General features: G+C 43.3%; 1 protein-coding gene and 2 pseudogenes across 1 annotated transcript in view; 2 read left to right on the top strand and 1 right to left on the bottom strand.

Moving 5' to 3' along the window:
- Window positions 1–9,090, bottom strand: part of LOC135553854 (palmitoleoyl-protein carboxylesterase notum1a-like) — an 18,588-nt gene extending 9,498 nt beyond the window's left edge. The window contains exons 1-3 of the mRNA XM_064985785.1: window positions 9,081–9,090; window positions 7,591–7,779; window positions 6,818–6,919 (exon numbers count right to left, since the gene is read on the bottom strand). Of these exons, the coding sequence (XP_064841857.1) occupies window positions 6,818–6,919; window positions 7,591–7,779; window positions 9,081–9,090 (301 nt within the window). The remainder of the gene's footprint in view (window positions 1–6,817; window positions 6,920–7,590; window positions 7,780–9,080) is intronic.
- Window positions 9,091–11,320: 2,230 nt separating this feature from the next.
- Window positions 11,321–12,360, top strand: LOC135554684 (transcription factor MafG-like; annotated as a pseudogene).
- A 2,854-nt stretch (window positions 12,361–15,214) lies between these two features.
- The window catches only part of LOC135553853 (metalloproteinase inhibitor 2-like), an 11,497-nt pseudogene continuing 10,706 nt past the window's right edge, over window positions 15,215–16,005 (top strand).

Genomic DNA, 16,005 nt, shown 5'->3' with positions numbered 1-16,005 from the left:
CTAGCGGAGAGGAGAGAACACTGTTAGGAGTTAGCCTACTAGCTAGCGGAGAGAGAGAGAACACTGTTAGGAGTTGGCCTACTAGCTAGCGGAGAGAGAGAGAACACTGTTAGGAGTTGGCCTACTAGCTAGTGGAGAGAGAGAACACTGTTAGGGGTTAGCCTACTAGCTAGCGGAGAGAGAGAGAGAACACTGTTAGGAGTTGGCCTACTAGCTAGCGGAGAGAGAGAGAACACTGTTAGGGGTTAGCCTACTAGCTAGCGGAGAGAGAGAGAACACTGTTAGGGGTTAGCCTACTAGCTAGCGGAGAGAGAGAAATCACTGTTAGGAGGTTGGCACTACTAGCTAGCGGAGAGAGAACACTGTTAGGAGTTGGCCTACTAGCTAGCAGAGAGAGAGAACACTGTTAGGAGTTGGCCTACTAGCTAGCAGAGAGAGAGAACACTGTTAGGAGTTGGCCTACTAGCTAGCGAGAGAGAGAGAACACTGTTAGGGGTTAGCCTACTAGCTAGCGGAGAGAGAGAACACTGTTAGGAGTTGGCCTACTAGCTAGCGGAGAGAGAGAACACTGTTAGGAGTTGGCCTACTAGCTAGCAGAGAGAGAGAGAACACTGTTAGGAGTTGGCCTACTAGCTAGCGGAGAGAGAGAGAACACTGTTAGGAGTTGGCCTACTAGCTAGCGGAGAGAGAGAACACTGTTAGGGGTTAGCCTACTAGCTAGTGGAGAGAGAGAGAACACTGTTAGGACTTGGCCTACTAGCTAGCGGAGAGAGAGAGAACACTGTTAGGGGTTAGCCTACTAGCTAGTGGAGAGAGAGAGAACACTGTTAGGAGTTGGCCTACTAGCTAGTGGAGAGAGAGAACACTGTTAGGAGTTGGCCTACTAGCTAGCGGAGAGAGAGAGAACACTGTTAGGAGTTGGCCTACTAGCTAGCGGAGAGAGAGAACACTGTTAGGAGTTGGCCTACTAGCTAGCAGAGAGAGAGAGAACACTGTTAGGAGTTGGCCTACTAGCTAGCGGAGAGAGAGAGAACACTGTTAGGAGTTGGCCTACTAGCTAGCGGAGAGAGAACACTGTTTGGAGTTGGCCTACTAGCTAGCGGAGAGAGAACACTGTTAGGAGTTGGCCTACTAGCTAGCGGAGAGAGAACACTGTTAGGGGTTAGCCTACTAGCTAGCGGAGAGAGAACACTGTTAGGAGTTGGCCTACTAGCTAGCGGAGAGAGAGAACACTGTTAGGGGTTAGCCTACTAGCTAGCGGAGAGAGAGAACACTGTTAGGCTATTCCATGCAGGTATTTGAAAGGGAAGCATCAAGAATGCGAGCCACAATGTGACCCTGTGTTCCATTCCTCCACTGCCTGTGTGATGGTGTCATATCCAGGTCATTTTTAACAAGTGGCCCGTCTCATCCCGTTTGGCTCAGGTGAGCTGTCGTTTCCACCTGTAGCCCCCCACTCACCCCCCACCCTGTTGTTGCCATGGCAACGTCTTGGCCGCACTTCAGAACGACTACTCATCTCTCTTTCTGTCTTTTTCTGTTTCTCCATCGTCTCTGCTGTGTGTAGTCTACACATCCTCTCACGCTTCGTCTCACATATTTACAGCTATTTGCAAAACTGAGGTGTTAGCCATCAGAATTACACGTACACACACACACAGCCAAGCGCTACTCTCACACACCCTGTGTAAATGAGCTTATAGTGTGTGTGTGTGTGTGTGTGTGTGTGTTCGGCATGCCGTGGTGCTGACACAGCTTTTTCTCTGTGTTGAGTAAAGCAGGTCGTCAAGGGCCACTGCTCTACTCAGTCACAAGTGTGTGTTCTGCTACCCTCTGACACTGTGACAAGGCTCACACTAACCGTGGACCAGCTCAGCTGGGAGGGGTTCCGGAATACTACAGATGGGTTGCACATATTGGGGAATATTCATAGGTGGAAATTTTCCATGGGAATTAACAGAAATATATGTAAATTAATATTAATAGCATTTAAATTATGTTTTTTGCATTGGATATATTTACCATATCACATAGAAACAGAAACATTTTACCTTATCACAAGTAGACATAATTGCAAATTATTCAAATCCTTTCAACAGAAAAGAAAAAACTATTCAGTTACGAATTGAACTTTAATTAAATGAGTCAACTGTTCACATGGGATGATTTCACTGAAAAACAAAAGAAAGGGAATATTGAATGATCCCCAATGATCCATCGCATCTCCCAGAAACGTTTTCAACATACATCTGTAAAATGATAGTTTATAGACTAAAGCTTTGGGTTGTCTTCCTCTCAAGCTTCCATGTCTTCTCCTTGGACCTCCTCAATGTCCACCTCTTGAAAATCAGACTCTGAGGCCTCATCTTCACTGTCACTTTCCAACCTTGTTGAGGATGGCACGTTGTCATGCTCAAAAAGCCCAAAAAATTCCCGGATGGCCACCAATTTCTCAACCCTTGTATTGGTCAGCCTGTTGTGTGCTCTGGTGTGTGTGTTCCAAAACAAGGACCAGTTGCGCTCTGAGGCGGCTGATGTTGGTGGGATTTGGAGGATGGTGGAGGCAAGAGGGGAAAGAGCCTCATATCCACAGAGTCTCTTCCACCAGGTGGCTGAGATATGTTGGCACGACTGCCATATTGCATCTCCATCCCAAAGCCCTTGCTTGGAAGTATACTTCGCCAGACTGCCAAGATCCTTGCCCTCATCCAGGCCAAGGTGGCGAGACAGGGTGGTGATGACACTAGAGGTCGACCGATTAATCGGATTGACCGATTTAATTAGGGCCGATTTAACTAGGGCCGATTTCAAGTTTTCATAACAATCGGAAATCGGTATTTTTGGAATTTTTTTTACACCTTTATTTAACCTCTTGAAACTCCCCATCCCGGATCCGGGATTGTGACTAAGCCTCAGGCTCATTAGCATAACGCAACGTTAACGATTTCTGAAAATCGCAAATAAAATTAAAATAATCGTTTGCTCTCAAGCTTAGCCTTTTCAACAACACTGTCATCTGAGATTTTCAAAATATGCTTTTGAACCATAGAAATTGACTAATTTGTAAGAGTATGCAAAGCTAGCATAGCATTTTGTGTAGCATGTAGCACGCAACATTTTCACAAAAGCCAGATAACCAAATAAATAAAATCATTTACCTTTGAAGAGCTTCTGATGTTTTCAATGAGGAGACTCCCAGCCACATACCAAATGCGCAGTGTTTCCCAGCGTCTGTGTGTAGGAGAAATCGTTCCGTTTTCTACATTGCGCTGGCTACCGAAACAAACCGAAAATGCAGTCACCTACAACGTTGGGAAACTTTTTCTGGATTAACTACATAATATCGACCGAAACATGGCAAACGTTGTTTGGAATCAATCCTCAAGGTGTTTTTTCACATATCTCTTCATTGACATGCAGTTCAAGGAAGCTTGCTTCTCTCTCTGTGCCCCATGGAAAAATACTGGCAGGTGACTTTTGCGCACCAATTTCTGCGCAGGACACCGGGCGGACACGCGGTAAATGTGGTCTCTTATGGTCAATCTTCCAACGATCTGCCTACAAATACGTCACAATGCTGCAGACACCTTGGGGAAACGACAGAAAGGGCTGGCTCATTCCCTCTCGCATTCACAGCCATATAAGGAGACAATGGAAAGACAGAGCCTCAAAAAAATCCTTGTCATTTCCTGGATGCCAAGTCATCTTGGTTTTGCCTGAAGCTCACGTTAGGCACACAGAGAAGATATTTGTATTTCTGGACACGTCAGAGTGTTTTCTTTTCGAATGGTATCAATTATATGCATAGTCGAGCATCTTTTGCACAAAATATCTTGTTTAAAATCGGAACGTTTTTCATCCAAAATGAAATAGCGCCCCCATAGATGCAAGAGGTTAATGAGTGCCAAGTACTGGATTGAACCCCGCGATCCTCGGAGCCTAAGCGCAATACGTGTTCACGTTGCCCCTAGTGGATGGTATTGAAATGTATCTCCTGACGTCCTGGAGACCCGGACAAACTATTGAATACTATAGTCTATCTAAAAGATCTCTTGGAAGTAACGTATTGCAAATTTAACAAATGGCTCTTTTAGCAAAAACGCTTGACTGAGGTCATAGGTCAGGTTCTCCAAAAACAAGGGCAGCAAATGACAAGAATGGAAAGCGTGTCCTCTGTTGCATAAGTAATCGATGCGGTGCGTATTCAAGGTATGTTTGTCGTTGTCTAAATTCCTAACCTTAAACATTTCAGATGCCAATATTTCAGCTTAACCTCTGGGATAGGGGACAAAAGCCAGGAAAAGCCAGGGAAAATGCAGGCAAATTCAAATAAAATTATATAAAAATCTAACTTTCATTAAATCACACATGTAAGATACTAAATTAAAGCTACACTCGTTGTGAATCAGGCCAACATGTCAGATTTTAAAAAGGCTTTTCGGCAGAAAGCATAAGAAGCTATTATCTGATGATAGCACAACAGTAAACAAAGAGAGTAGCATATTTCAACCCTGCAGGCGCTACACAAAACACAGAAAATAAAATATAAATCATGCCTACACTTTGACGAGCTTCTGTTGTTGGCACTAATATGTCCCATAAACATCACAAATGGTCCTTTTGTTCGATTAATTCGCTGATATATATCCAAAATGTCCATTTATTTGGCGTGTTTGATCCAGAAACACAGCTTCCAATCCTGAGCAACGCCACTACAAATATCTCAAATGTTACCTGTAAACTTTGCCAAAACATTTCACACCAGTTTTGTAATACCACTTTAGGTATTTTTAAAAGTTAATAAATCGATCAAATTGAAGACGGGTCTATCTGTGTTAAATACAGGAAGACAACAAACCAACAGTGTTACCCAGTTCCTAGATATCCGTACTTCTTCATTGCACAAAGGAATAACCTCAACCAAATTCCAAAGACTGGTGACATCCAGTGGAAGCGGTAGGAACTGCAAACATGTGCCTTTGAATTATCGTTTCCCAATGAGAACTCACTGAACAGACAGAGACCTCAAAAAAAAAATCTGAATGATTAGTCCTCGGGGTTTTGCCTGCTCCATAAGTTCTGTTATACTCACAGACATGATTCAAACAGTTTTAGAAACTTCAGTGTTTTCTATCCAAATCTACTAATAATATGCATATCTTATATTTTTGGCATGAGTAGCAGGAAGTTGAAATTGGGCACGCTATTTATCCAAAAGTGAAAATGCTGCCCCCTATACCTTAAGAAGTTAAAATCAAAACACAAGTACATATTTTTAAACCTGCATATTTAGTTAATATTGCCTGCTAACATGAATTTCTTTTAACTAGGTAAATTGTGTCACTTCTCTTGCAACAGAGTCAGGGTATATGCAGCAGTTTGGGCCGCCTGGCTCGTTGCGAACTGTGTGAAGACTATTTCTTCCTAACAAAGACAGCCAACTTCGCCAAACGGGGGATGATTTAACAAAAGCGCATTTGCGAAAAAAGCACAATCGTTGCACGACTGTACCTTACCATAGACACCAATGCCTTTCTTAAAATCAATACACAGAAGTATATATTTTTAAACTTGCATATTTAGCTAAAAGAAATCCAGGTTAGCAGGTAATATTAACCAGGTGAAATTGTGTCACTTCTCTTGCGTTCATTGCACAGAGTGGGGTATATGCAACGGTTTGGGCTGCCTGGCTCGTTGCGAATTAATTTGCCAGAATTTTACGTAATTATGCCATTGACGGTTGTACAATGTAACAGCAATATTTAGACTTATGGATTCCACCCGTTAGATAAAATACGGAACGGTTCCGTATTTCACTGAAATAATAAACGTTTTGTTTTCAAAATGATAGTTTTCCGGATTTGACCCTATTAATGACCAAAGGCTCGTATTTCTGTGTGTTATTATGTTATAATTAAGTCTATGATTTGATATTTGATAGAGCAGTCTGACTGAGCTGTGGTAGGCAGCAGCAAGCTCGTAAGCATTCATTCAAACAGCATTTTCATGTGTTTTTGCCAGCAGCTCTTTGCAATGCTTCAAGCATTGAGCTGTTTATGATTTCAAGCCTATCAACTCCCGAGATTAGGCTGGTGTAACCGATGTGAAATGGCTATCTAGTTAGCGGGGTGTGCGCTAATAGTGTTTCAAACGTCACTCGCTCTGAGACTTGGGGTAGTTGTTCCCCTTGCTCTGCAAGGGCCGTGGATTTTGTGGAGCGATGGGTAACGATTCAAGGGTGGCTGTTGTTGATGTGTTCCTGGTTCGAGTCCAGGTAGGGGCGAGGAGCGGGTCGGAAGATATACTGTTACACTGGCAATACTAAAGTGCCTATAAGAACATCCAATAGTCAAAGGAATATGAAATACAAATGGTATAGAGAGAAATAGTCCTATAAATACTATATTAACTACAACCTCTTACCTTGGAATATTGAAGTCTCATGTTAAAAGGAGCCACCAGCTTTCATATGTTCTCATGTTCTGAGCAAGGAACTTAAATGTTAGCTTTTTTACATGGCACATATTGCACTTTTACTTTCTTCTCCAACACTTAGTTTTTTCATTATTTAAACCAAATTGAACATGTTTCATTATTTATTTGAGGCTAAATAGATTTTTATTGATGTATTATATTAAGTTAAAATAAGTGTTCATTCAGTATTGTTGTAATTGTCATTATTACAAATAAAAATTATAAAAAATCAAACGATTAATCGGTATCGGGTTTTTTGGGTCCTCCAATAATCTGTATCGGCGTTGAAAAATCATAATCGATCGACCTCTAGACGACACCATAGGCCTTTTGATCTATGCACCAGACAGGTTGCTCTTGCCAGCATACTTGGGGTCCAACATGTACGCTGTGGCGTGTATGGGCTTCAGGCAGAAGTGTTCACGCTTTTTGATGCATTTCAGATCTGCAGTTTGGAGCAACAATGAAGTGGGCAGGGCAGTACGGATTTATTCTCTTTCATCTACAAGCAGAGTCATCATCAGACAGGATGGCTTTGTCTTCCTCAATCCATGCAATGGCTACTGCTATGGGTTTCCGGGCTGCTTACCACTCTCTCCCAAAATGCATCATCCAGGAGGTTCCTCTTGATGGGGCTGTCATATTGGTAGACTGATATGACCATTTCTCGGAGACTCCTTTCCCTCCAGGATACTGTAAAACACGAGGTGACAACACCACCCCAACAGGTGTTGCTGGGCAGCTTCAATGCGGTGCTCTTATTCTTCTCACTTTGCTTGGTGAGGTAGATTGCTGATATAACTTGATGGGGCGGCAGGGTAGCCTAGTGGTTAGAGCATTGGACTGGTAACCGAAAGGTTGCAAGTTCAAATCCCCGAGCTGACAAGGTACAAATCTGTCGTTCTGCCCCTGAACAGGCAGTTAACCCACTGTTCCTAGGCCGTCATTGAAAATAAGAATTTGTTCTGAACTGACTTGCCTAGTAAAATAAAGGTAAAAATAAAAATAAAATGACCCTTCACATACCTAACCTTTCCTTGGCTCTCTTGTAGAGTGTATCCATTGTTTTCAGTGCCATGATGTCCTTGAGAAGTAGATTCAATGCATGAGCAGCACAGCCAATGGGTGTAATGTGAGGATAGGACTCCTCCACTTTAGACAATGCAGCGAACATGAAGGCTGCTTGGTCTGTCACCAGTGCAAATACCTTCTGTGGTCCAAGATCATTGATGACGGCCTTCAGCTCATCTGCAATGTAGAGACTGGTGTGCCTGTTGTCCCGTGTGTCTGTGCTCTTGTAGAATACTGGTTGAGGGGTGGAGGAGATGTAGTTAATTATTCCTTGCCCACAAACATTCGACCACCCATCAGAGATGATTGCAATACAGTCTGCTTTCTGTACAATTTGCTTGACCTTCACTTGAACTCTGTTGAACTCTGCATCCAGCAAATGAGTAGATAAAGCATGTCTGGTTGGAGGGGTGTATGCTGGGCAAAGAACATTCAGAAATCTCTTCCAATACACATTGCCTGTGGGCATCAGAGGTGAACCAGTTGCATACACAGCTCAAGCAAGACATTCATCAGCATTTATCTGACTACATTCCTCCATTGAGTCAAAAAAATATTTTCCAGGAGGACCATAAGCTATTGCTATCGATAAGGTGCCTGATTCATAATTTTCACCTTGAATAGAAGTGAGGGACTTTGTCAGAGGTTGCTTGTTGTGATTGCTGAGGGAACTTAATGCACTTGGCCAGATCATTCTGCATCTGTCACGACTCCACCGAAGGTGCTCCTCTTCTCGTTCAGGCGGCGCTCGGCGGTCGTCGTCACCGGTCTACTAGCTGCCACCGATCCGTTTCCTTTTCTGTTGGTTTTGTCTTATTGGTTTCACCTGTTTCTTGTTTAGGTTTTTAGTTGGCCTATTTAAGCCGGGAAGGCCTGCCTGCTCTTTGTGCGGGCTTATTTGTCCTCTGTGTATGTTTGTGGTGGTGCGTTTCCCTTTGTTTTTCCTCCGGACGGGTTGGGTCCTGGTTTTGGGCCGGTCTCGTATGTGCGCCCGGTATTGCCGTGATTTTCTCTGTGCCGGCATAAAACATTGTTCTCTACCTTGTGCTTCCTGCACCTGACTCCGCACCCACTACGCCTAAAGTGAGTTACAGCATATTTGTTGCTTTCTTCACATATGATTTGGCACAGTATTTGCAAATGTTCTCAGCTTTTCCTTCTACATTAGCTGCAGGCAAATGTTTCCACACATCAGATAGTGCCTGTGGCATTTTCCTGTGAAGATTAGAAAAAATGAGGAAAAAAACAACTTCAATTCCATGTAGATAAATAGTTAAGCAGTTAGATAAATATTTTATCTTACAAAAGGAGTTGTTTAAAATAAAATGTGTATGGAAACAGGTGAATTAACACTCCTCAGCAGGCTCAAGCAAGCTAAAACCCACATGGTAGCAAAAACTAGCTAGCAGAAATTGTTCACAAGTTAGAAATTATTTGAACACACTTTGCTGTAGGCTACTATTTACTAGTTAACAAAAAAACAATATATGTCATAAAATATATTCACCCCATACAGTATTGTCATCAGAACTTACCAGAAAGCATGTAGTCCTTGGCTCAGACAGTGTATTAGTGTGGACTCAATAGCATCTTATTTGTGTGCAAGATATTGAGAATCAGCTGTACATGTGATGGAAGAATGCACTGTGCATGCAGAGGGTTTCAATTCCATTGAATTGGGGATAGTTTAACCAAAATATGCCACAAGATCTGGAATTGCCTAATGTATATCCCACAAAGGTTCACTGTTATAAGCTGACTTAAAAAATATATATAATTTATGCAAAATTCCAGGGCTTAAATTCCCATGGAAAATTTCCCGGAAAGTTTCTGACTCTTTGCAACCCGACTACAGGTAATATTCTGTTCCTATGGATTCCTGCTTTTCTTCTTTGTCTTCTATCTCTTCACCACCAGTAGGCTAGCACTCTCACCTTTGGCAGTGATTACTGCCTTGAGTCTTCTTGGATATGACGCTTGGCACACTTGTATTTGGAGAGTTTCTCCCATTTCTTCTCTTTCCCCCGATCCTGACTAGTCTCCCAGTCCCTGCCGCTGAAAAACATCCGCACGGCACGATGCTACCACCGCCATGCTTCAACGTAGGGATTGTGCCAGGTTTCTTCCAGACATGACGCTTGGCATTCAGGCCAAAGAGTGTAATCTTAGTTTCATCAGGCCAGAGAATCTTGAGAGTCCTTTAGGTGCCTTTTTGGCAAACCAAGCTGGCTGTCCATATGCCTTTTACTGAGTGGTGGCTTCCGTCTGGCCACTCTACCATAAAGGCCTGATTTGGTGGAGTGCTGCAGAGATGGTTGTCATTTTTGGACGGCTCTCCCATCTCCACAGAGGAACTCTGGAGCTCTGTCAGTGACCATTGGGTTCTTGGTCATCTCCCTGACAAAGGCCCATTTAAGAATGGAGGCCACGTTGTTCTTAGGGACCTTCAATGCTGCAGAAATGTTTCGGTAACCTTCTCCAGATCTGTGCCTCGACACAAGCCTGTCTCGGAGCTCTACGGACAATTTCTTCAACCTCATTGCTTGGTTTTGGATCTGACATGCACTGTTAACATGGGACCTTATATAGACAGGTGTGTGCCTTTCCAAATCCTGTCCGATCATTTAACCATTTAAATTGACCACAGATGGACTCCAATCAAGTTGTAGAAACATCAATGATGATAAATGGATACAGGATGCACCTGGCCTCAATTTCGAGTATCATAGCAAAGGGTCTGAATACTTAAGTAAATAAGGTATTTCTGTTTTTTAATTTAAAAAAAAGTTGAAAACAATTCTAAAAACCTGTTTTCGCTTTGGCATTATGGGGTATTTTGTGTAGATTGAGGATTTTTTAATATTTTGAATCCAGTTTAGAATAAGGCTGTAATGTAACAAAATGTTGAGAAAGTCAAGGAGCCTGAATACTTTCAGAATGCGCTGTATGTGTGTGTGATGGGATGTATAGACACTGTGGATAGAATATATCTTTTATTTGAAGAATACGTAGGTTAGAATAGTATATGTACAGTAATAGTTGAATAGGATGGACTTAACTAGAATACAGTTTCCCTCCCCAGTCATCTTTTATTCATCAGTCACCAAACGGGGATGGACTACCTGAACTTGTCGAATAATAAACGCTTGTCTTTTACATGTGTTTTAAAATTTTTTCCCAGACTGAGTTCGTTCTAAAGTGTGTGTGTGTTAGAGCTGTTAGTCCGAGGTGTCAGGACCGGTTACATACAGTAGGTTCTCTCTGTGTGTGTGTGTGTGTGTGTGTGTGTGTGTGTGTGTGTGTGTGTGTGTGTGTTAGAGCTGTTTGTCTGAGGTAGTAGTCTGAGGTACATACAGTAAGATGGGGACTTTATCAGTTGAGGTGTTTCCTGCCTGCTGGCTCGTGGAGGAAGTTCCCCACTGATGGTTTTGTTTTCTAATAAATCAAAGTGACAGTCGCTACTGCTGTAGTTGTGCCAAACCGTCAAATGCCAACTGTCCTTTAGTTCACAGTTGCACAAATGATTGGCCTGCCTGTTACTGATTGGCCTGCCTGTTACTTTTAGAGGAAGAGCTGAAGTCTCTGCTCCATCTCTGAAAACGATTGGCTCCGTCACAATTTGCCTTTCCTCTATTCTGCACAATCTCCTCCATTCTTTCTCAACCGTATTAGAGAATTTCCAAGGTCCCTTCTCAATGACCTTTTCCTCCATTGGATTCTGAGTTAGAGGAAGAGATTATTTTGAACACCTTTCCTGTTCTTCTCTATTTGATGTGAAACCTCACTGTTCTTCTCCTCTGGCTATATGGATTCTTATTGAAGTTCTTCTCTTCCACAGACCAACAAGTGGTGTCGTTGGAAGCGGCTCTCGTGGCATGACTACTACAAACAAGGGAAACAAAGCCTTGAAGGTAAACTAACCAAAGAAGTACATAGACCCCTACCTTAACCTTTGTCTCTCTTACACTGTCAGTGTGGGGAGAAAAGGTATGTTCTTCTTACCATCTGTACTCTAGTCATACTTGTTTGTTTGTCATCACCCCTCTTCCTCCTTCTCCCTCTTTGTCCCCCCTTCCTCCTCCTCCTGACCACATCCCCTCCCTTTCCCCTGCTCTTTGGACCACATTGAAAATAACTGCTGTATAATGCTTTCATGAGTTATCCTCTGGGCTTTGTACTTTTTACTGAAAATGTTTTACCTTCAAAATGAATCAAATCATCCCCCCCTTCACTTCCCTCTCAGGTGAAGAAGGAGCCAGGGGAGAATGGGACCAGCCTCACGGACGACGAACTGGTGACCATGTCTGTCCGGGAGCTCAACGCTCACCTCCGCGGCCTCACCAAGGACGAGATCCTGCAGCTCAAGCAGCGGAGGCGCACCCTGAAGAACCGTGGCTACGCCGCCAGCTGCCGCGTCAGCGGGTCACCCAGAAGGAGGAGCTAGAGAAGCAGAAGACGGCACTGCAGCTGGAGGTGGACAAGCTGGCCACAGAGAACGCCACCATGAAGGTGGAGCTGGACTCGCTGCGCTCCAAGTACGAGGCCCTGCAGAGCTTCGCCAGGACTGTGGCGCGCAGCCCGGCCGTTGCCTTAACCCCAGGGGGTCGGGGGGTCATGGGGCCCCTGGTCCCTGGGAAGGTGGCCACGGCCACCAGCGTCATCACCATCATCAAGTCCAAGACGGGAGCCAGGTCGTAGTATCGGGGCTGGGCGGCGTGGAGAGTTATCAGACTAATGAAACAACATGTACTATAGTCAGTGTATCATCATGGAGCACAGGATTAGTTCCCTTGTTTGTCTTTTGGGCCAGAACACACAACAACCCCCAGATCTTTGTACCAGCTAGTAACACTCTTTCAATTGGCCAGCAGCAGAGGCCACACCAACCCTTATCAGACAGCCTTTAGTAGTATAAACCATACTTCCATTCTGCCTTGGCACTGTACAAGCAGAAATACATACACCAGAGGAGGCTGGTGGGGGGAGCTATAGGAGGACGGGCTCATTGTAATGGCTGGAATGGAATAAACAGAATGGTATCAAACAAATGGAAAGCACATGTTTGACTCTGTTCCATGAATTCCATTCCAGCCATTACAATGAGCCTCCGCTGGACTATACACATCCTTCCTCTATGGTGGATTTTCACATACTGATTCCAAAAGGTTAAAGGTCACGTGAGTCCAGGAAGGTCGTACGACGCAGCCCAATCCATAATTGATGTCACTCCATCTGGTGTTGGAAGTTGTGTGTTTCTGTACATGGTACTAAGTGTTTGAGTGTTTGTTTGTTTCCTACAGATGGCCCCTCGTTGAGTCTTTTCCGTCCCGACACAGGGTTGTGATGTGGAAATGCACTCTTTCATAACTACTAGCCACCAACAGTCTAGCCACACCCGGTTGGCATTATGCTTCAAGTTCTTAGCCCCTCTCCGTATCACAAGTGGAGAAAGAGTGATTGCAGTAAGCAACAAGCCTGGGCCTGTTAGAATGCACTGACTATGAGAAGAGGGAAATGCACTGTATGGTATTGATGTCTTGTGAGCAACCTTCAGTAAGGACTAGTAACTCACCCATCAGACCAGTTCATGTGATTTTAGTTGGTCAAAAAAACTAAACAGGAAATTCTGTTAAGTTGAGCATTTATTTAGGTTCAGGTCAGCCTGCCACAGAATTTTACCAACAGGAGATGCAATAATACACACATGCACTGAAAAATAGGAAGTGACATAGTTTAATGTAAGTGGAATGAGTCAATCTGATCTGCAAAATAATAGGATAGCCTGGTATGGGATGATAATTATTATAATAATAATAGGTGTGATGTTGGAGTTGACAATGCCCTTCCAGGATTACAAGATTGTTTCTTTCTCCAGTATCTGAGAAGCAGAATGTTTTTACAAGATCTTGTGATGATTATGCTTTGGGAGGACAATTTTTTTTTTATCCTCAAATCATTTAAAACTCAATTTGTGCTCCATCGAGTAAATAAGTTGGAACTGTTTTGTAAATAAGTAGTTTTTTTTGTGCGTATGTAATAACATGTGAACTGGCTGGTCACATATTCCTAAATAATATTCACACAACAAGCTTTACTGTTTAATTGTCAACGTGTGCGTATTCTAGAAGTCGTTGACTTAGAGTTCTTGATTTGTATTGATGCATAGACGAGCATCTGGCGTTGTTTATAGAAACACTGGAAAAGAAAACTTCAATACAAAAAAAACCTGTGATATCCTTTTTGCAATTGTACCAAAAGTGGCTTACTATTGAAGGCTGGTAGCTTTTTGTAGTGACTAGGCGCGTACCGTGTGGGGTAGTGCGTGACGTGATGTGTGTAAGTGACAGTTGGCAGTGTTGTTCACTGTATAGATGTCATGCTGTGGTATTTTCTATAGGACCCTGTAATAGAGATAATATAGCTGGTGTAAACATCATCTATTGTCTTCATCTATATCGGCATCTGTGATATCTCTTCCACTAGCTGTGATTCACAAATGTTTTTGTCATTGCGATGTTATTACTGTCGATGTTATTACTGTCGACCGAGCAGGCATAGGGGGAAGATAAGGCCCTCGGTTCATTTTGAATCCCAGTTAAGTGGCCCTCCTCCCCTCTCTTTGGTTTCAATTCCAGGGGAACATCACCTCTGATTTAGATTAAACTGTTATTGTCTTATCCATTTACCAAAGGGGACTACTTGCAATTTGCGAAGGGATAATAGCCTCACAATTTACTTTTTCAAAGACGAAGCAAAATCAAAATCTTTGACACTCTCTTACCGTGTAGACAAGCATTGTAAAAGCTCTCCTTGAATAAATAACTCCTTCTCATTCTAACTATGAGAAGGAGGCTCAGCATGCAGCTTTATACAGGTGACTAATAACAGGTCATCTCCTGACTGTCAGGTTGTGTTCATGGTTTTGTGAGGGTAAACATGCACTAATCTCCAGCTTATTCTGCTCAGGAGAAAACAAGTTTGCCCTAAAAATAAACCATTGCAGCCCTGAGAAGAAGCTGTTAGGGATGGCACTTGTTGTTGATAGTCGCTCATTAACAATTTTTCTAAAATGACTTTTGTTCAGACACCAAATGAAGATCTGGAAGATCAACCCTGCCAGTAATGCTGCTTAGGTGCCAAGTGTCACCCTGTCTTCTGACCCTGTAAGAGGGATTTATTAGTAAGCAGTTTTACCTTTAAAAGGTGATAAGTATCTATGTAATGACATGGGATATTTTCGGTATTTTACAACTTCATGTCAGATGGTTCCTTGCCGTGAATATATCTATATGAGCCTGGAGAAACTGTATTCCATGGTTCGAATTTCTTTAAACAGCCAATATAAACTTCACCTAACTATCCTCTGCCAGCTAAAAATCATTGGGAGTGATGGGGGCAAATGTTCAAAAAGTGTTGCCAGAACACCTTTAAGTAATGTAAAAACCAATCATCACAGTTTCTCCTGGCTCATAGACTTCTATCAGGGTAAGGATACCACTAGCATTAAGTTGTGAATTACTGAACGTATCCCTTTTAAAACAGAGCAGCTGAGAGGAAAAGGTTAGGAAGCAGAGATCTGAATATGTCCAAATGACCCAGGACCCAGACTGTTAGCCTATAGCTAGAATAGTCCAGGAAGGCAGAAGGAACCCACAGCACTTGAAGTTGCATGGTAGGTAGACCTGAACAGGAGAAACCCACAGCACTTGAAGTTGCATGGGTAGGTAGACCTGAACAGGAGAAACCCACAGCACTTGAAGTTGCATGGTAGGTAGACCTGAACAGAAGGAACCCACAGCACTTGAAGTTGCATGGTAGGTAGACCTGAACAGAAGGAACCCACAGCACTTGAAGTTGCATGGTAGGTAGACCTGAACAGAAGCAACCCACAGCACTTGAAGTTGCATGGTATGTAGACCTGAACAGGAGAACCCACAGCACTTGAAGTTGCATGGTAGGTAGACCTGAACAGAAGGAACCCACAGCACTTGAAGTTGCATGGTAGGTAGACCTGAACAGAAGCAACCCACAGCACTTGAAGTTGCAGGTAGACCTGGGTAGACCTGAAGTTGCATGGGGAACCTGAACAGAAGGAACCCACAGCACTTGAAGTTGCATGGTAGGTAGACCTAGACAAGGAGAACCCACAGCACTTGATTGCATGGTAGGTAGACCTGAACAGGAGGAACCCACAGCACTTGAAGTTGCATGGTAGGTAGACCTGAACAGAAGGAACCCACAGCACTTGAAGTTGCATGGTAGGTAGACCTGAACAGAAGGAACCCACAGCACTTGAAGTTGCATGGTAGGTAGACCTGAACAGAAGGAACCCACAGCACTTGAAGTTGCATGGTAGGTAGACCTGAACAGAAGGAACCCACAGCACTTGAAGTTGCATGGTAGGTAGACCTGAACAGGAGGACCCACAGCACTTGAAGTTGCATGGTAGGCAGACCTGAA

The sequence above is a fragment of the Oncorhynchus masou genome, chromosome 14, assembly GCF_036934945.1.
Source record: "Oncorhynchus masou masou isolate Uvic2021 chromosome 14, UVic_Omas_1.1, whole genome shotgun sequence".
Lineage (NCBI taxonomy): Eukaryota > Metazoa > Chordata > Actinopteri > Salmoniformes > Salmonidae > Oncorhynchus > Oncorhynchus masou.
This window is presented reverse-complemented; position numbering and strand designations above follow the sequence as displayed.